A 20,894-nucleotide genomic window follows, 5' to 3' on the forward strand; every position below is an offset into this window, starting at 1 on the left:
GTGGGGGGAAACCGTGAGCGAGGGCCCAACCAGACTACTGCTGCTGATTGGCTGGGCAGCTAAGGGGGCGGGATAACCCGGGGGAACCTGGATTCTGGGAATCCCGCTCCTCATATTAAACTACAACTCCCAGAAAGCATTGAGGCTACGCGTAGACGACCACATCGGCTGCTTTTCATTGGTCTGGCGGCGGCGGAGGGCTGTTTTGATTGGCTGAGGGTGGAGTTCGTATGTGCTTGTTTAGCGCCACAGTGCTGGCTGCGGCTGCTGTGAGTTGTGTGGCTGCAGGTGGGCTCACGCGGTGAGTCATAGCGGGGAACTTTCTCTTGGGTGTTTGGGGGGTTCGATTCCCGTTCTTAGGGTCTTGATGCGAGCTGAATCTCCCGAATTTTCACTTTGGTTTTTTGAGCTTGGTTTGGGGGAGGAGAGGAACGCGTGGGCGACTGTCTTCCTTCGTAGATGAACTTCGAGGTGAAGTTCACTTCCCCTGTTACTTACAAGCTGAAACTGGCCCAGACGTGCATGGTAAGAAAGAACAAAGTTGTGTTCTTCAAAATCAGAGGGAAGTTGCTTTGTAAAGAGTTATATACATGTTAGTAATTATTACCATATTTTAGATTCAATTTCGAAAAAAAAACCTATTGAGAACTCACTCTTAGCTGCTAGGCGCTGCAGGAACTGGAAACACACTGACCTGTGTAAGAGGATGCCCTGCGAGTGTCCATAAGTAAGTGTGTGGGATGGCTTGGCGAGGAGAGGGTAGGAGGGCACCAGTCCACCTTGGGATTCAGTTTCTCTATTTGGAAAAAAAAAAATGTGTTACACTTGTAAACCCTTTTCCGGTTGTCTGATTGTTTGGGACTGGAATTCTGTTCTCCCAATTAACAAGCATTGCTGGGGGAGGAACGTTCATGTGTCATCTCATTTAATCCTCAAGATCTATCTACTCCAGATTTGTTTGCCTCTAACCTTTCCATATACTTCCTCCTCATGGCTGAGAGTAATGTGTTTTCCGTTTGGTGGACCCTTACCAATAAGCAAGGATAGCAGCCACTACTTGACACAGTCTTTTCCCAGTTTTCAGGGTGGAGAAGTCTCGCTCAAAAAGCTGAAAGAGGTTGCAACCTTGACCGAGGTAGTATTAGAGCTGGCGTACTCAGCTCTGGCATCACCTTACTGGTGTGGCTTAAGAAGAAGTCATCAGGATCTTTGTATTTGGAAAGCTATATAAATGTCAGTGTGAGTAATGTTTATTATGTTCTCCTGGAGGAATACCTGAGTATGGATGTCTGGGGAGAAGAGAGAATGGCCCTCTCCCCTCTTTATAAAAATCACATTAGGGATTTAAAGTTAAGAATTGACTTTACTATAATTTCTGTTATTAAACTGTCCATCAAGTTAATTCTAAACAAGGGTGGGAACCTCTTATGGTTTCTGCAGAATTTTGTTGGGCTGGAAGGCCATTTAGGATGCTGAAAAGATGAGCATAGTAACTTAGCATCACAAAGTGCTAGGTGGAGTTGTTTAGAGCAGTCTTCTTTGTGTTCTGTCTCATTAAGTAGCCTGGCCCTTAGTTAGGAGTCAAGGAATCTAGAATGAACAAACAGGATGTGGTCTGCACAGTCTTGGGGCAGGTTTGGGGGAGGAGGGGCATTAGTGACATTTTACATAAATGGTCACCTCTTGAGTGGTGCGGTGAGTTAGTATATAGTTTCTCTTTAATCATCTTCTACTCCAATCCACACTAACATTCCCTTTCTTTCTTGTTCCAAAACATGAAATTTAAGTGTAGTGTTGATTGTATTAGTGAATACCTTTTAGGTTTCATTTCTAATTAAAAAAAAAAAAATTAAAAAATTAGATGAATGTAAGCTGTTATCAGTCTTCTCTCCCACCCCCAACTTAGATAATTGCTTTTAGCTTATTTATAACCTTCAAATAATTTTTTTCTTTCTTCTCCCTGTGGTTTGTGGCTGCCCTACAAAACACTGATCTGGTGAAAGTGATCTGATGGCAACCTCAGCCCACAAGAACTATAGATCTATTTAGATCTATATTTTTGAAATATTTAATTTTTTTTTAAAGTTGATTGATTTTGAGAGAGAGAAAGAGAGTGTGCACTCATGTGTGGAGGGGGAGGGGTGGAGAGAGAGAGAGAGAGAGGGAGAGAGAGAGCCTAGCAGACTCTTCCATGTCAGCACAGAGCCCAATGTGGGGCTCCATCTCACAAACCGTGAGATCATGACCTAACCCGAAATCAGGGGTTGGATGCTCAACTGACTAAGCCACGCAGGCTTCCCATAGACTGTTAGAATTTTAACTCTTGCAGAACATGCATGCTCCGGATTTTTTTTTTTTTTTTTCTGATGTAAATATGTCCGTCCTTCACTCTTGACCTTCAAGTCTTGTTCCTTGAAACTTATCTTATTATTGGCCACTTATTTTTGAGGTCGTAATGTCTCGGGAGACGGATGTGGAGGGTCAGCCGCCCCATGGCAGTGGTGCCTGTTCACAGTCCCAAGGCAGCTTCTCGCAGTCTCAAGGCATCTCCTCCCAGACACATGGCTCCTCCTCACACTCGCAGGGCACGTCCAGCTCTTCCACCAACACAGCACCCACATCCAGCCAGTCCTCTCATTCCAGCTCGGGGACTCTGAGCTCCTTAGACACGGTGTCCACCCAGGAACTCTGTTCGATTCCCGAGGACCAAGAACCGGAGGAGCCTGTCCCTGCCCCTTGGGCTCGATTGTGGGCTCTTCAGGATGGATTCACCAATCTTGGTAAGACCCTTGGTTATATTGGTTAATATTTTAATTGTAGAGAGTTGTAACAGAAAGCTTAAGACCGTCTGGAATGATCCCGGAGTTGGAAGGTGATGAAAGTTGGAACCAAGAAAGCAGTTTTGGGGGAGTTTACTGACTCTCACTTGCTGTGGATCCCCCTTCGTTTATTCTTTCAACAGGTGTTATTGGACATCTATAATGTTCTGTCTGTCTGAGGAGAGCAGTGGACCCTTTCCCAAGAAAAATGCTGATTCATTCAAACTTGCAAACAGTTTTGGACTCATCACAGAAACTTCACCACTTAACCCCTCCTGTGGCAGCTTTAGAACATCCCTCTTACAGTTTCAGAATATGTAAGGCTGTTTGTTGACTGTTACTTGATTTTATCTCAAAATAGTCAACCCTGCAGTTTAAATACATTCATCCTCTCTGACACTTCCTGATTCCAGTAGGAAGGCCTTACTATGTGTGTGTTTGAAATAGCATTTTAATATTAAAAGTGAATGATTAATGTATTATTTGTACCTTATCACTCTTTATTTCATGTCCAACTTTGATGACCTGAAAAAGAAACAGTAGAAAATGGAGAAATAATATAGGAATGTTTATAGGTACAACTTTAAATTGAGAAGTAAGTATCTGAAGCTATTTTGTACTCATTTAAGCCATAGTTTTAAGATAGGGGTGGGGCTGATGTATGGTGGGTGGGAAACAGAGATAAGGGGAGAAAGGGTGAGTGGGCTGCACCACTTTTATTTATTTACTTATTATTTATTTATTTTTAATTAATTACTTAAATTTTTTTTTCGAATTTACATCCTAGTAAATTTTTTTTTAATTCAAATTTTTTTTGAATTTACATACTAGTTAGCATATAGTGCAACAATGATTTCAGGAGTAGATTCCTTAATGCCCCTTATGCATTTAGCCCATTCCCCCCCTCCCCCACAACCCCTCCTGAAACCCTTTGTTTACTCTCTATATTTAAGAGTCCCTTATGTTTTGTTCCCCTCCCTGTTTTTATATTCTTTTTGCTTCCCTTCTGCGTGTTCATCTGTTTTGTATCTTTAATTCCTCATATGAGTGAAGGCATATGATATTTGTCTTTTTCTGGCTAATTTCATTTAGCACAATACCCTCTAGTTCCATCCATGTAGTTGCAAATAACCATCACTTTTAAAAGTGAGATTACATATATCTGAGGATCCTGATAGGGTGAACAGCATAAAGTATATGATGCTCCATAAGGAGCTATCATAATTAGTTATTGATTCACACCTGTTTTCTTCTAAATGTTTTATATGTTTAGACCTTACCCTGATCCATTTTGAGTTGCTTTTTGTTTATCGTATGAGGCAGAGGTCCACATTTATTCTTTTGCATGTGAGTATCCTAGTTGTTTGAGCACATCCTTTTTTCAAATTTTATTTTGTTTATTTATTTTGAGAGAGAGAGAGAGAGAGGGTGGGGTAGGGGTAGAGAGAACAGGGGAGAGAATTCCAAGCAGGCTCCACACTGTCAGCACAGAGCCTGACATGGGGCTCAAATTCATGAACCGTGAGATAATGACCTGAGCCAAGATCAAGAATCAGTTGCCTCACTGACTGAGCCACTCAGGCACCCCATGTTTGAGCACTTTCTTGAAGAGACTATTTTTTTTTCTGTTGAATGGTCTTGGCACGCTTGTCAAAAATTATTTGGCCATAAATCCGAGGGTCTATTTCTGGACTTTTCAATAACATTTTATTGATCTATGTCTATTTTTTTTTTTTTTTTAATTTTTTTAATGTTTACTTATTTTTGAGACAGACAGAGCATGAGCTGGGCGGGGGGGGGGGGGGGGAGGGAGAGCGAGAGAGAGAGACACACAGAATCTGAAGCATGCTCCAGGCTCTGAGCTGTCAGCACAGAGCATAACGTGGGGCTTGAACTCATGAACCATGAGATCATGACCTGAACTGAAGTTGGATGCTTAACCAACTGAGCCACCCAGATGCCCCTGGTCTATGTCTATCCTTTTATGCAAGTACCACAAAAATCTTGATTACTGTTGCTTTGTAGTAAGTTGTGAAATCCAGAGTGTGAGCCCTGATTTGTTCCTCTTTTTCAAGATTGTTTTGACTATTCTGGGTCCCTTACATTTCCATATGAATTTTAGAACAAAGTTGACACTTCCTGCAAAGAAGGCAGCTTAGATTTTGATAGGGATTACATTGAATCTATAGATTAATTTGGGGATTATTGACATCTAATATTAAGTCTTCCAATCCATGAACATGGGATGTTTTTCCATTTATTTAGGTATTCTTTAATTTCTTTCCGTGATGTTTTATAGTTTTCAGTATACAAGTCTTGTACTTAAAAAAAGAAAGTATTCCTAAGTATTTTTAATGTTGGTTATTATATTATTATTATTATTATTATTATTGTTATTACTAAAGTGAGCTCTGTGCCCAATGTGGGGCTTGAACTCATGGCCCTGAGATCAAGAGTTGCATGCTCTACTGATTGAGCCAGTAGGCACCGGTGTTTACTTATTTTTATTGTGGGAAAATAGATACAACAAAAAGTTTTGTCACTGTAACCATTAAGTATACAATTTAGTGGCATTAAGTACATTCACAAAATGTTCAACTATCACCATTATCTATTTATAAAATTGTTCCTCTAGGGGCGCCTGGGTGGTTCAGTCGGTTAAGTGTCTGACTTCAGCTCAGGTCATGATCTCAACATCTGTGACTTCGAGCCCTGCGTCGGGCTCTGTGCTGACAGCTCGGAGCCTGGAGCCTGCTTCAGATTCTGTTTCCCTCTCTCTCTGCCCCTCCCCCACTCATGCTTTGTCTGTCTCACTCTGAAAAATGAATAAATGTTAAAAAAATTTTTTTTAATTGTTCCTCTCGTATTTGTCCTCTTCCCCTCCTCTCCCCTACCCAAACTTTACATATAATTGACATGTAACATTGTGTAAATTTAAGGTGTACAATGTGTCAATTTGATGTAGTTACAAATTGGAAAATGATTACCACCATAGTGTTTACTAACATTTCCATCACATCCCATAATTACCATTTCTTTTTTGTGGTGAGAACATTTAAGATCTATGCTCTTAGCAGCTTTCAAGTATATAATGTAATATTATTAACTGTAATCACCATGCTGTACATTAGATCCCCAGAACTTATTCATCTTATACTTGGAAGTGTGTACTCTGTAATGAGTATCTCCCCATTTCCCCTACTCTCCAATCCCTGGTAACCACCACTCTTGTTTATATGAGTTTAGGTTTTTTATTTTTATTTATTTACTTTAAAAATTTTTTTAGTGTTTATTTTTGAGAGGGAGAGACACATAGAGCGTGAGCAGGAGATAGGCAGAGAGAGAGGGAGACACAGAATCAGAAGCAGGTTCCAGGCTCTGAGCTGTCAGCACAGAACCCGATGTAGGGCTTGAACTCACGAGCCTTCAAGCTGTGAGATCATGACCTGAGCCAAAGTCAGCCGCTCAACCAACTGAGCCACCCAGGTGCCCCGAGTTTAGGTGTTTTAGATTCTACATATAAGACACTTAAGTGAGATTATACAGTGTTTGTCTTTCTTTGACTTATTTCACTTACAATGCCTTCAAAGTCCATCCATGTTGTTGCAAATGGCAAGATTTCATACTTTTTTAATGGCTAAATAATGTTCCATTGTGTGTATTTGTGTGTGGGTATATACACACTTAACCGACTGAGCCACCTGGGTGCCCCCCCCTTTGACTGGTTTTTATAGATATACAGTAAAACCTTGGTATGCGAGCCTAATTCATTCTGGAAACACGCTTGTGATCCACAGCACTCATATATCAAAGCAAATTTCAAGAGCCATTGGCTCAGTTGTTATCATGTGACATTTGGCGTTACATACTACTCATACACATACTACTCTTGCAAGACATCACTTGTTTATCAAGTTAAAATTTATTAGAAATGTTTGCTCGTCTTGTGGAACACTCACAGAACAAGTTACATGCAATCCAAGGTTTTGCCGTACTTAATTTTACTGCTTTTGTGCTTTTTACTTTTCTTACTTTGCCTGTGGTCTGCTTATGACCTTTCCTTTCTACTCAAAGTCCCTTTTAACATTTCTTGGGGGTGGTTTAATGGTCATGTATTCCTTTAACTTTTGTTTGAGAAACAATCTGTTCTATTTTGAATCCTAGACTTGTTAGAGTATTCTTTGCTGCAGGTTTTCTTGTTTCAGCACTTTGAATATGTCATGTCATTCCCCTCTGGCCTGTTAGGTTTCTGGTGAAAAATCAGCTGTTAGCCATATAGGTTTCCCTTGTATGTAACTGTTTTCTTCTCTCTTACTGCTTTTAAAATTCTCTGGTTATCACTACTTCTTGTCCTTTTTTTTCTTTTTTTAACGTTTATTTACTCATTTTGAGAGAGAAAGAGCTTGTGTGTGCAAGTGGGTGATGGGCAGAGAGAGGGAGAGAGAGAGAATCTCAAGTGGGTTTTGTAGTGTCAGCTCACAGCTGATACAGGGCTCAATCTCATGTGAACCATGAGATCATGACCTGAGCTGAAATTAAGAGTCGAATTCTTAACCTACTGAGCCATCCATGTGCCCACTACTTTTTGTCCTTATAATTGCTGTGTCTTGGTGAGGAAGTCCTTGGGTTGATTTTGTTGGGGGCTCTTTGTGCCTTCTTCTTCTGGGTGACTGTTTCCTTCCCCAGATTAGGGAAGTTTTCAGCTGTTAATTTTTCAAATAAATTTTCTCTCTCTTTTTCTCCCTTTTCTCTCTCTTGTCCTTCTGGGATCCCTATAATGTGAATGTTATTACACTTGACGGTCTTGCTGAGTTCCCTAAGTCTTCTTTCATTTATAATGATTATTTTTCTCTCTCCTGTGCAGGTTGATTGCTTTCCATTACACTGTCCTCCAAGTTGTTGATCCATTTTTTTTTTTTTTGCTTCCTCTAGTCTGCTCTTTATTCCCTCTAGTGTATTTGTAATTTCAGTTATTGAGTTCTTCATCTCTGATTGGATCTTTTCTATATTTTCCATATTTTTGTTAAGGTTCTCATGAGGTCCTCTACTCTTTGATCATTCTTTTTATTATTATTATTTTAAGTTTATTTATTTTGAGAGAGTGTGCAAGCGGGGGAAGGACAGAGAGAGAGAGGAAGAGAGAGAATCCTAAGCAGGCTCCGTGCTGTCAGCACAGAGCCCCGTGTGGGGCGCAAACTCATGAACTGTGAGATCTTGACCTGAGCTGAAATCAAGAGTCAGGCTTAACTGACTGAGCCACCCGAGTGCCCCAATCATTACTTTAAATTCTCTATCAAGTATATTACTTAATGTTTGTTGCAATTAGCTCTTCTGCTGTGATTTTGTCCTGTTCTTTCATTTGGAAAGTATTCATCTGTCTCCTCATTTGGTTCGACTCACTGTGTATGTTTCTATGTAGTAGGAAAGTCAGCTACATCTTCTGCTCTTGAAAGTAATGGCTTTAGGAAGAAGAGGTCATGTAGTGCTCTGCAATGCAGTGTTCCTTGTTCACAGAACCTGAAGCTTCAGAGTGTCTCATATGTGTGTTTCCTGTACCCTACTGTTGCGGTTGAGCTAATTTTTCCTTCATTCCAGTCATCTGTGATGGCTGTCTTTGCCTGTTGTGGGCAGGGACCGGTCCCTGTGTTGTTAGTGGGCCAATTTGAGGCCGCCTAGGGATTCAGTTGAGTCAGACCAGGCGTTTGCCAGAAATGAGGTAGCATCAGGCTGCAGGTCACTTTCCATGTGTTGTCCCCTGAGAATCTTTCAGTGGTGGGTGGGGCCTGTAGTCAGACCAGATGTTTGCTCCCAGCCCACTGCTGAGGCCCTAGTTGGACTGGTGTGTGTGGTTATTATCTTTCCCTCCCCCTAGTGCAGGAGTCACTTTGGAGTGGCGCTGGCCCTTGTCAGGACTACTTGCACGCTGCCAGGCTTGTGGCACCACTTTGAACGGGTTCCGGCCTAGGGCCTATTAGAGGGTGGCAGGTCTGCAGGGGGACATGGGTGCATGGTGTAAGCAAAGTGTGTGTAGGTCTGCTGTGGGAGGGGACCTAGAGCCTGGGCCTGGCTGGAGCAGGCGTGTCCACAGAAGAACTTGGGGCAATGTGGTGCTGTTAATAACCTAGGTACCAAGGGTTGGTGCTACACAGGTTCCTATAGGTGTAGCTGTTTTTGTGTGTAGGCGAAGGAGTGGGGGAGGGAAATGGTGCCTATCAGCTCCTCTGTTCCTGGAGAGAAGTCTCCCAAATATTCCTGCTTCTCCAGTATTTGTTCTGAGATTAGTAAAAGTCCTTCCTGTGTAACCCAGGTACTTTTCACATTGCTACTTCTATGCTGTATCTCTGCAGTGGTCTTTGTTGTGCTGTTTCCTTAAGGGCAAGGACTCAGTTTCCTCTCACCCTCCCAGGGAGACTGCTGATTTTTTAAAGTTCCAGGTGTTAATCGCTGCTGATTGTAAGAACTCAAAGCAGTATGTTATAGGGATTCCTCTTCCTCATGCATGCTTCCCAGTGTGAGGGTCTGTTTCTTTCCTTTCTTTGTGCTACGGTGTCCCTACCTCATGGACAGTCCTGCAAGTTTGTTTGACTCCCTTCTGCATCTCTGCCCTTCCTACTCTCATCGGTATGACTTCTTTTCTACATTTAGTTGCGGAGGGTCTGTTCTGCCAATCTTTGGGCTGCTTTCTGAGTTATTTACACTAATGTGGGTTATCTAGTTGTGTCTGACATGAGGTGGGCTTAGGGGACTCCCACTTCAACAGCTTCCCATGGAAGACTCTATGATTAATATTTTAAGGAACCACTAAACTGTTTTCCACAGTAGCTGCACCATTCTATATTCCCACCAGCGGTGTATGAAGGTTCCAACTTCTCTACATTTTGCCCCAACTTACTATGTGTCTTTTTAATTATAGTCATTCTAGTGTGAAATGATCTCATTGGGCTTTTTAAATTTTATTTTTGTTTCTAAATGTTTGTTTATCTATTTATTTATTTTAGTTTAGCTTCTTTTTTTTAAACTTTTTTTTTTTTTTTTAATTTACATCCAAATTAGTTAGCATATAGTGCAACAATGATTTCAGGAGTAGATTCCTTAGTGCCCCTTACCCATTTAGCCCATCCCCCCCTGCCACAACCCCTCCCGTAACCCTCAGTTTGTTCTTCATATTTATGAGGCTCTTCTGTTTTGTCCCCCTCCCTGTTTTTATATTATTTTTGTTTCCCTCCCTTATGTTCATGTTTTGTTTCTTAAAGTCCTTATATGAGTGAAGTCATATGATTTTTGTCTTTCTGTGACTAATTTCACTTAGCATAATACCCTCCAGTTCCATCCACATAGTTGCAAATGGCAGGATTTCATTCTTTTTGATTGCCGAGTAATACTCCATTGTATATATATACCACACTTTCTTTATCCATTCATCTATCTTTTGGGCTCTTTCCATACTTTGGCTATTGTTGATAGTGCTGCTATAAACATGGGGGTGCACGTGTCCCTTCGAAATGGCACACCTGTATCCCTTGGATAAATGCCTAGTAGTGCAATTGCTGGGTCATAGGGTAGTTCTGTTTTTAGTTTTTTGAGGAACCTCCATACTGTTTTCCAGACTGACTGCACCAGCTTGCGTTCCCAATGTTTGTTTATTTTTGAGAGAGAGAGGGAGAGAGAGTGTGTGTGTGCGAATGAGCGGGTGAGGGGCAGAGAGAGAGGGAGACAGAGGATCTGAAGTGGGCTCTGCACTGCCATCACAGAGCCTAGTGCGGGGCTTGAACTCATGAACTGTGATCATGACCTGAGCTGAAGTCAGGTACTTAACCGACTGAGCTACCCAGGCACCCCTCATTGTGGTTTTGATTTGCATTTTCCTGATGACTAATGATAATTGAACATTTTCTAGGTATTTGTTGGTTATTTTATATAGTCTTTGGAGAAATTTCTATTCAGAGCCTTTGTTAATTTTTAATTGGATTTTTAATCTTTTTATAGCTGATTTTTAAAAAAAAATTTTTTTAACGTTTATTTAAAAAAAAATTTTTTTTCTTAAACGTTTATTTTTTAAACAGAGAGACAGCATGAACAGGGGAGGGTCAGAGAAAGAGGGAGACACAGAATCCGAAACAGGCTCCAGGCTCTGAGCTGTGAGCACAGAGCCCGACGCGGGGCTTGAACTCACAGACCGCGAGATCATGACCTGAGCCGAAGTCGGACGCCCAACCGACTGAGCCACCCAGGCGCCCTGACGTTTATTTATTATTGAGAGACAGAAACAGAGCGTGAGCACGGGAAGGGTAGAGAGAGGAGGAGACACAGAATCCAAAACAGGCTCCAGTCTCTGAGCTGTCAGCACAGAGCCCGACGCAGGGCTTGAACTCACAAACTGTGAGATCATGACCTGAACCAAAGTCGGTCACCCAACCAACTGAGCCACCCAGGCGCCCCTTTTTATAGCTGATTTGTAAGTGTTCTTTATATGTTCTAGATATAAATCCCTTATCAGATATATGTTTTGCAAATATTACTTCCATTCTTTGGGTTTCTTTTTTGTTATCTTTTTTTTAAAGTTTATTTATTTTTTTTTTTAAATTTTTTTTTTTTTTCAACGTTTTATTTTATTTTTGGGACAGAGAGACAAAGCATGAACGGGGGTGGGGCAGAGAGAGAGGGAGACACAGAATCGGAAACAGGCTCCAGGCTCTGAGCCATCAGCCCAGAGCCTGACGCGGGGCTCGAACTCACGGACCGCGAGATCGTGACCTGGCTGAAGTCGGACGCTTAACCGACTGCGCCACCCAGGCGCCCCAAAGTTTATTTATTTTGAGAGAGAGGGAGAGAGAAAACTTCAAGCAGACTCAGCACTGTCAATGCGGAGGCTTACATGGGGCTTGAACTCACGAACTGAAATCATGACCTGAAACCAAGACCCGGATGCTCAACTGACTGAGCCTCCCAGGCGCCCTTCTTTTTTGCTTTCTTGATGATGTTCTTTGATACACTAATTTCAAATTTTTTTTTTTTTTTTCAACGTTTATTTATTTTTGGGACAGAGAGAGACAGAGCATGAACGGGGGAGGGGCAGAGAGAGAGGGAGACACAGAATCGGAAGCAGGCTCCAGGCTCTGAGCCGTCAGCCCAGAGCCCGATGCGGGGCTCGAACTCAGGGACCGCGAGATCGTGACCTGGCTGAAGTCGGACGCTTAACCGACTGCGCCACCCAGGCGCCCCTGTTACACTAATTTCAAACTTGAATTGTGGCCAATTTCTCTCTTTTGTCACTTGTGCTTTTAGTGTCATAATTAAGAAGGCATTGCTTAACCCAGGATTACAAGGCTTCATTACTATTCTTTCTTCTTTGAGTTTTATAATTATGGTTCCTACTACAGTTAGCCTTTGATTTTGTGTGAGTTGATTTTTGTATATGGTGTGAGGTAAGGGTTCTAACTATTGTTTTGAATGTGGATATCTACTTGTCCTAGTACCATTTCTTGAACAGACTGTTCTTTTCCCAGTGAACTGTTTTGGCACTCTTTTTCAAAGTTAGTTGATTATAAATGTGGTTTATTTTTGGTCCTTCATTTCTTCCCTATTCATCTGTATGTCTGTCCTTATGCTAGTACCATAACATCTTAATGATGGTAGCTTTGGAGTAAGTTTTGAAATTGCAAAACATTGGTAACTCTTTCAACTTTGTACTTCATTTTCAAGATTATTTTGGATAGTCTGTGTCTTCATATTAACATAAGAATTTTAGTTTCAGATTGCTAATTTCTGCAAAGAAGGCAGCTGGGATTTTGGCAGGGATTGTGTATGTCAGTAGTATGGGCATTTTGCTATCTTTGCAATAGTATGACTGATTTATTTATTTATTTATTTAATTAAACCTTTTTTTTTTAATGTTTATTTTTGAGAGAGAGACAGAGTGCAAGCGAGAGAGGCAGAGAGAGAGGGAGACACAGAATCTGAAGCAGGATCCAGGCTCTGAGCTGTCAGCACAGAGTCCAACGTGGGGCTCAAGCTCATGAATCTCGAGATCATGACCTGAGGCAAAGTCAATTCTTAACCGACTGAGCCACCTGGGTACCCCATCCATGAACATTTACAAAAGTCTTTCAAATTCTTTCTCAGGAATATTTTATAGTTTTTATAGTATTAGATTTGTACTTCTTTTGTTAAATTTATTCCTAAGTATTTTATTCTTTTTATGCTATCATAAATGTACTTATTAGTATTTTTAAATATACATATGTTTTTTAACTCTACATCCAACATGGAGTTTGAACTCATGATCCCAAATCTAAAGAATCACATGCTGTACCAACTAAGCCAGTTAGGCACCCCAAAAGGAATTATTTTTAAACTTCATTTTAGGTTAGTTAGTTCATTGCTCGTGAACAAGTGGGGTTTTTGGGTTTGTTTTTTTTTTTTTGTATATTAATCTTGTATTCTGTAATGTTGCTGAATTTGTTAATTAGATCCAATAGTTTTTAGTGGGTTCTTTAGTATTTTCTGCATAAGATTATGTTATCTGTGAATAGAGATAGATTTGCTCCTTCCCTCCTTCCTTCCTTCTTTCCTTCCTTCTTTCCTTCCTTCTTTCCTTCCTTCCTTCTTTCCTTCCTTCTTTCCTTCCTTCTTTCCTTCCTTCCTTCCTTCCTTCCTTCCTTCCTTCCTTCCTTCCTTCCTTTCAGTGCCCTGGTTTGAATCTCTAGTACAATGAATAAAAAGTAGGGGCACCCGGATAGCTCAGTTGGCTAAGCGTCTGATCCTTGATTTTAGCTCATGTCATGATCTCATGGTTCATGGGATTGAGCCCCGTGTTGGGCTCTGTGCTGACAGTGTAGATCCTGCTTGGGATTCTCTCCCTCTCTCTCTGTCTTTCCTCCAAGCTGTGTTTCAAAAATAAATAAATAGACATTTAAAAAAACATTGTAAGAGCAGATATTCTTGTCTTATTTTGATGTTAAGGGGGAAGCTTTACACTATGTGGTTAGCCATAGGCGGTTCAATAAGTGCTTTTTCTCAGGGTGAAGAAGTTCCCTGCTATTCCTCATTTATCTTTATTGTTGTCACTATTGTTTTGAATCATGAAGGATATTGGGTTTTGTCAAAGCCTTTTCTGTCTACTGAGATGGTCTTGTGGTTTTGTTCTGTATTGTATTGTGATTGCATGTTACATTAATTATTTTTCAGATACTAACCCAACCATGTTTTCCTGGGCTAATTCTCACTTGGTCATATCTAATCCCTTTTACATGTTGCTGGATTTGGTTTGCTGAGGCCTGTTGGTCTGTTGCTGTCTTCTGATGTCTTTGCTTTTGGCATAAGGGTATTAGTAGCCTCAGAATGAGTTGAGAAGTTTCCTTCCTCCTGTATTTCTTGGAAGAGTTTGGGAATTGGTATTAGTTCTTTAAATGTTTGGTAGAATTTAAAATGAAGCTATCTTTTAGACTGCTTGGTTCAGTCGGTGGAGCATGTTACCCTTGATCTTAGGATTGTGGGTTCGAGCCCCACATTGGGTATAGAGATTACTTAAAAATAAAATATTAAAAATAAAACCCAGCTTTTGACTTCATTATTATTTTTTAAAATTTATTTATTTATTTTGACAGAGACAGAGATAGCATGAGTGGGGAGGGGGAGAGAGAGAAGGAGAGAGAATCCCAGGCAGGCTCCACACTGTCCACACAGAGCCCAATGCTGGGCTTGGGCTTCAACCATGAACTGTGAGATCAGGACCTGAGCCAAAATCAAGAGTCAGACGCTCAGCCAACTGAGCCACTTAGGCTCGCCTCCCCTGCCCTCCCCACCAACTTCTTTTCTTTCTTTTTTTTTTTTTTTAATTAAAGTTTACTTATTTATTTTGAGAGAATGTGAGTGGGGAGAGGGGCAGAGAGAGAGGGAGAGAATCCAAGCAGGCTCTGCTTGGCGTTGAGCCCAACACAGGGCTCAATCTTCTGACTGTGAGATCATGACCTGAGCTGAAACTGACTGAGCCACCCAGGAGCCGCAGTTTCATTGATTTTCTTAATTATCTTTGTATTTTCTATTTATTTCTGCTCTGAAGTTTTTTTTTTTTTTTTTTTTTTTTTTTTTTTGAGAGAGGAAGAGTACGCAAATGGGGAAAGGGCAAATGGGGAAGGGGCAGAGGGAGAGAATCTTAAGCAGGTTCCAAGCTCAGCATAGAGCCTCTTGCAGGGCTCAGTCTCATGACTGTGAGATCATGACCTGAGCTGAAATGAGTTAGATGCTTAACCTACTGAGCCGCCCAGGCGCCCCTCTGCTCTGATTTTTATTTTTTTCCCTCTGCTTGTTTTAGATTTTGCTTGCTTCTCTTTTTCAACGTCTTAAGGAATGTTAGGTTATTGACATAAAATCTTTACTTTGTAACTTAGACATTAACAACTGTAAATTTCCCTAAGAAATGTTTAAGCTGCATCCCATAAGTTTTGGTATGTTGTTTTCTCATTTCATTCATTTCAAAGTATTTCTTAATTTTCCTTAATGATTTTTTTTCTTTGTCCCTTTGGTTTTTTTAGTTAATTCTGCTTAAATGGGAATTTGCTAAATTTCTTTGTGTTTTTGAGCTCTAATTTCATTACATGGTTATTAGAGAACATACTTTGTGTGATTTCTGTTCTTTTATGTTCATGGAGTAGGTTTCTTGCTCTAGCTTATGTTCTATCTTGGAGAATATTTGTCATAAGCATTTGAGAAGAATGTACGCTTTCTTTTTGTTGGGTGAAGTGTCGGGACTATTTTATTTAAATTTCAAAATAATCTAATGAGAGACTATTTTTATTCTTACCTCCATTTTACAGAAGAGCAAACTGAGGCTCTAAGCCTCACTTGATTGATTAACTTGTCTACAGTCATATAGCCTAGAGTTGGTAGAGGCAGGATTTGATCCTACAACTTTTCAACTTTAAACCTATGTCCTTAACCTGCCATTGAGAAAGAAGTAAGTATGCTGTAAGAAACGTGATGAAAGTTAGCAACCAAAGGGGAGTGTGGAGCCCAAGGGAGGCTTGTTCCTGTTTGAAATGAGCATGAGAGAAACTGGTAGAGGAAGAGATTAAAAATGCTTGAGTAGGAAGAAAATAAGGGTGAGAGTGTAGCTTAAGGGCTGAAGCTGGGAAAGAGTGAGGGTGCTGTAGTCAGAAAGACATGGGTTCAGGTCCTAGCTCTATCACCATCTAGCTGTGTGACCTCAGGCAAGTGATGCTACCTCTCTGAGCCTCACCATCCTCATCTGTAAAATGGGGCGGCGGTGGGGGGGGGATGTTAAAGCAAAGGTGAAGATGATAGGCCAAAGGTCAGAGCTGAATGGGGATCAAAGGGAGAGATGGGTTAACTTAATCCAGATGATTTTAATTTTTTTGTCTGTGATATAGGATCCTTTGAGAGGGAAGACAGTGAATTCGAACTGCAGAGAGGTCTAGAATCCCTAAAAGAAAATTGCTTACCTAAATTTTCTTTTTCTTTCTTTCATTCTTTTTTTTTTTTTTTAACTTACGTAATTTTCAGTTCACTTGCCAAAACCAGTGTATCTGTTGCTCTCCCTACACACCTTCTCACCTGCACCCCTTCCCTACTGGGAAGATGGACCCATCCTTCCCTGGATTCATACCTCTCATTGCCTTTCTGAGAACTTCTGGTCCCCTTGCCTCCTCCCTTGTTCTCCCTGCCCTCCTCCACACTTCTGCCTGGGGGCTCTCCTGATCAGCAAAGGTCAGAGCAGACCCTTTTGTAGGGGCCCACTTCTTGCAGTCTCTGTCCACCATCCTTGGGCTGTTAGTGTCCTGATGAATTCTCCATGCCCTTCCTTGTCCCAGCTGGTGCAGAAGTTCTTCATTTCTAGTAGAAATACCATGGTTCATTTATTCCTTCCCCTATTAACAGATACTTAGGTTGTTTCCAGTTTTTGTTCCTGTAAGCAAGACTCCTTGAACATCCTTGTGGTTGTCTCCTTGGTCAATTGGCAGATGTGTCTGTGGGGTAGAGACTGAGTTGAATTGCTGGGTCTTTGAGTCGGCATGGCTTTACTTTGTAATGGATGATGCCATATTGCTACGTGCCTGTATATTCTTATTTTCCTTTTATTTTTAGATTAATTATAATTCACAACACATTGCTTGCAACTGGCGTTTAATACTCAGCATTGTATCTTAGATACCCTTATCTCAGAATGTAAAGATTCTCATTCCTTTTTATAGATGTAGGTTTTTTTGAAGTTATCCCTTACTAATGGAGATTTAAGATGTTTGTAATCTTTTGCTGTAAGAATAATGCTATAGTGAATAACTTTTTAGTTTTGTCCTTATATCCTTTCATAATACATATGCCTCTATCCATAGGATAAATTCCTAGAAGTGGGATTTCTGGGCCAGTTATGTGTGTCTATGTAATTTTTAAAAATTGACGTGTGGGGTGCCTGGGTGGCTCGGTAGGGTAAGTGTCCGAGTCTTGATTTCAGCTCAGGTTATGATCTCACGGTTCGTAAGTATGTGTGCTCTCTCTCTCTCTCTCTCTCAAAATAAATAAACCTAAAAAATAAAAACCTCACAGTGAAATGCACATGACATAAAATTAACCACTTTATTGTTCTTTCTTTTTTTTTCTGAGTCTCTTTATTTAATTAATCTCTGCACCCAGTGTGGGGCTCAAACTCGTGATCCTACAATCAAGAATTGCATGCTCTTCTGACTGAGCCAGCCAGGGGCCCCAGATTAACCATTTTAAAGTGAACAGTTCAGTGCCATCACAACCTTTGTCTAGTTCTGAAACACTTCTGTTACTCCAAAATAAAACCCTGCACCTGTTAAGCAGTCACTTCCCTTTTGTCTCTCCTCCTGCCCCTGGCAACCAGTAATCTGTATTTCATTTCTATGGATTAAAGTATTCTGGATATTTCATATAAATGTAATCATACAACTCATGGTTTTTTTGTGTCTGGCTTCTTCTAATGTTTTCAAGGTTTATACATGTCGTGGCATGTATGGGTTGTAGCATTTATTTTTTATGGCTGGATAATATTCCATGATAGGGGCACCTGGTTAACTCAGTCAGTAGAGCATGAGACTCTTGATCTCAGGGTCATGAGTTCAAGCTCCACATCAGGTGTGGAGCCTACTTAAAAAAAAAATGCATATATATATCTACATATATATATTCCATTATATGTAAGTACCACAATTGTTTAAAAACATTTTTTTTAATGTTTAATTTCTTTTGAGAGACAGAGACAGAGACAGAGGAGAGAGTAGGGGAGGGGCAGAGAGAGACACATACACACACAGAATCCCAAGCAGGCTCCAAGCTGTTAGTGCAGAGCCTGACGCAGGGCCCGAACTCATGACCCGTGAAATCATGACCTGAGCCAAAATCAAGAGTCGGACACTTAACCAGTTGAGCTACCCAGGCACCCTGAAATATGAAATTGTAATGTATTAAATTAAAATTAAAATTTAAAATTTCTTTTTTTTTAAATGTGTACATGTTTATGCATTTTTTAAATTTCATTTTTAAAAAATATTTTATTTTTAAGTAGTCTCTACACCTAACCTGGTGCTCGAACTCACAATCCCAAGATCAAAAGTTGCATGCTCTGTGGGGTGCCTGGGTGGTTTAGTCGGTTAAGCATCCAACTTCAGCTCAGGTCATGATCTCACGGTTCATGAGTTTGAGCCCCTTGTTGGGCTCTGTGCTGACAGCTTGGAGCTTGGAGCCTGCTTCGGATTCTGTGTCTCCCTCTCTCTCTGTCCCTACTCTGCTTGTGCTCCATCTCTTGCTCTTTCAAAAAGTAAACATTAAAAAAGGAAAAAAAAAGAGTTGCGTGCTCTACCAGGTTCCCCTGGTTTTTAAATTAAAAAACATTTTTTTTTACCTTGGCCATTTTTTCGTATGTTTGAGCCATTTGTATTTCTGTCTCTTGTAAATTGTCTTTTCATATCCTTTACCCATTTTTTACTGGATTGTTTGTTTTTATTTGTAGGAACTTGACATATATTAGGGAAATTAGTACTTTGTGATATGAGGTGCTAACATTTTGCCTGGTCTGTCTTTATCAACATTTACTTGCCTACTATATTCATTGTCCTTGGTGCTGGAACTAAAACACAGGAGACCCAAGGCTGCCCTCCTGGAGTTTGTTCTAAAAGGGGTGTGTGGGGAGACAATATATAAATAATCAAGATAACTTCCAATTATGGTCCATACTTAGAGGGAGACAAAACGGGATGTCATGATAATGGATGACGAGGTAGGGGTCTGCTAATACAGAAAGCTGAGTGGAAGATGACAGTTTGAGTCTAGACACAAAGCAAGATGACTATGCAAGTAGCTGTGTTTGAACAGAGAATGCAAAGGCCACAAGGTGGGGGTTGAACCCGACATGGGGCAATGGAAGCCACCAGAGGGACTAAGTAGAGTGATCAAGGGGAGCGGTGCAAGGTGAGGCTGGGAGGGAAGCAGGAGCTGGATCCTGAGCATCTAGCCTGCCATGGGGAGGAGTGCACATTTTATAGTAAGTACGATGGGAAGCCTCAGGAGGGTCATGAGTAGGAAGTTATTCGATTTTAAGTGTTTTTTGAAATCATTAATAATTGCTTGAGAACTTTTAATGACGGCTTGTTATTTCATAGGTATGTATAAGTCACGATTTATTGAACTCATTGGAAAATTGTTCTTTTCCTCCTCCCTCATTTTTATTCCTATATCATTTTGATAAAGGTATCTGTAAGCTTGATTGCTTTCTTAGGTTATTTTCCTCTGATTACATTTTACAAGCAGTTTTTAAAGGTGTTTGATGCATGAAATTCGACAGCACTCCGGTGTATACTTTTGTGTTACAGAGTGTGTTAATGACAGCTACTGGTTTGGGAGAGATAGGAGCTGCGAATACTGCTTTGATGAGCCACTGCTGAAAAGAACGGATAAATACCGGACTTACAGCAAGAAACACTTTCGGATTTTCAGAGTAGGTGACAGAAATCCATATGTTTGGGAAAATTGGTAATCTAGTCCTTCACCGTGAGATATCTTAGCACTGTCACTCCCCACTGTTAAAACTTTGAAATAAAATGTTCTCTATTTTAGGAAATGGGTCCCAAAAACTCTTACATCGCATACATAGAAGATCACAGTGGGAATGGAACCTTTGTAAATAGAGAGCTTGTAGGGAAAGGAAGACGCCTTCCTTTGAGTAACAATTCTGAAATTGCACTTTCAGTGTGGAGTAATAAAGGTAACATTACTATCTTCTGGTTACTGAATCTTTTTTCCTCTCCTGTTAAGGGAAGATGGACATTATGCCCTTTGCTGAGTATGGGTTAGTTATGTAAAGTAAGAAGGTTAGTATTCAGGATTCAACTCAGTCCTGGGTGCATCCTTAAATTAGGAAAGATTTCTATCAAGATTGAATTTCTAAAGTTTAACTGCTGTGATAAGTTTTATTTAAGGCTGTATGCTGTCAATGGGATGATATTGCTTAAGATGTTTCATTGTTCATTGATTTATCCAGTTTGTACCGCATCAGTCTTAGATGTCAGTGAGTTGTTGTTTTAGACCATTAATTCTTCTCCCTCCCTCCCTCTTTCCTTCTTCCCTTTCTTTCTCATTCTTCCCTTTCGTTCCTTCCATTCATTAATTGCACATATATTTATTGAAGTTTGTTTATATGCCAGGCATTAGGTTTTTTCTGTAAGAATCTCGGTTTAAACCTTCTTCCTTCTTGGGGCACCTGGGTGGCTCAGTCAGTTGAGTGTCAACTTTTCATTTTGTCTCAGATCATTGTCTCACAGTTCATGAGATTGAGCCTCATGGGATTCTCTCTCTCCCTTTCTGCCTCTCCCCTTTGTGCACACATGTGTGCGCGCTCTCTCTCTCTCTCTCTCTCTCTCTCAAAATAAATAAATAAACATTAAAAAAAATCCCAAACTGTCTATTTTCTTAGTTACCACTTGGTGATTGTCTGAAAGTTTTGATGTTTATTGTCATCATCAGGCAGCATTTTATAAGCAGCCGTTCCTAAAACTACTAATATCACATCTAAAATGAACAGCTGTCATTCAGCACAGAAGG

The 20,894-nt window shown here is 40.5% G+C and overlaps 1 protein-coding gene across 17 annotated transcripts in view; it reads left to right on the forward strand.

Annotated features, from left to right (window-relative positions):
* Window positions 1-47: 47 nt before the first annotated feature.
* CHEK2 (checkpoint kinase 2) overlaps window positions 48-20,894 on the forward strand; it is a 47,356-nt gene continuing 26,509 nt past the window's right edge. The window contains exons 1-5 of one of the 17 annotated variants that reach the window (XM_047827760.1): window positions 48-525; window positions 618-727; window positions 1,078-2,780; window positions 19,667-19,791; window positions 19,911-20,058. In XM_047827760.1, the coding sequence (XP_047683716.1) occupies window positions 2,456-2,780; window positions 19,667-19,791; window positions 19,911-20,058 (598 nt within the window). In that variant the 5' untranslated portion in view covers window positions 48-525; window positions 618-727; window positions 1,078-2,455. Of the gene's footprint in view, window positions 2,781-2,962; window positions 3,137-3,353; window positions 3,415-19,666; window positions 19,792-19,910; window positions 20,059-20,894 lie in introns of all 17 variants that reach the window. The other 16 variants (XM_047827763.1, XM_047827762.1, XM_047827769.1 and 13 more) reach the window with 16 other exon arrangements.

The sequence above is a fragment of the Prionailurus viverrinus genome, chromosome D3, assembly GCF_022837055.1.
Source record: "Prionailurus viverrinus isolate Anna chromosome D3, UM_Priviv_1.0, whole genome shotgun sequence".
NCBI lineage: Eukaryota > Metazoa > Chordata > Mammalia > Carnivora > Felidae > Prionailurus > Prionailurus viverrinus.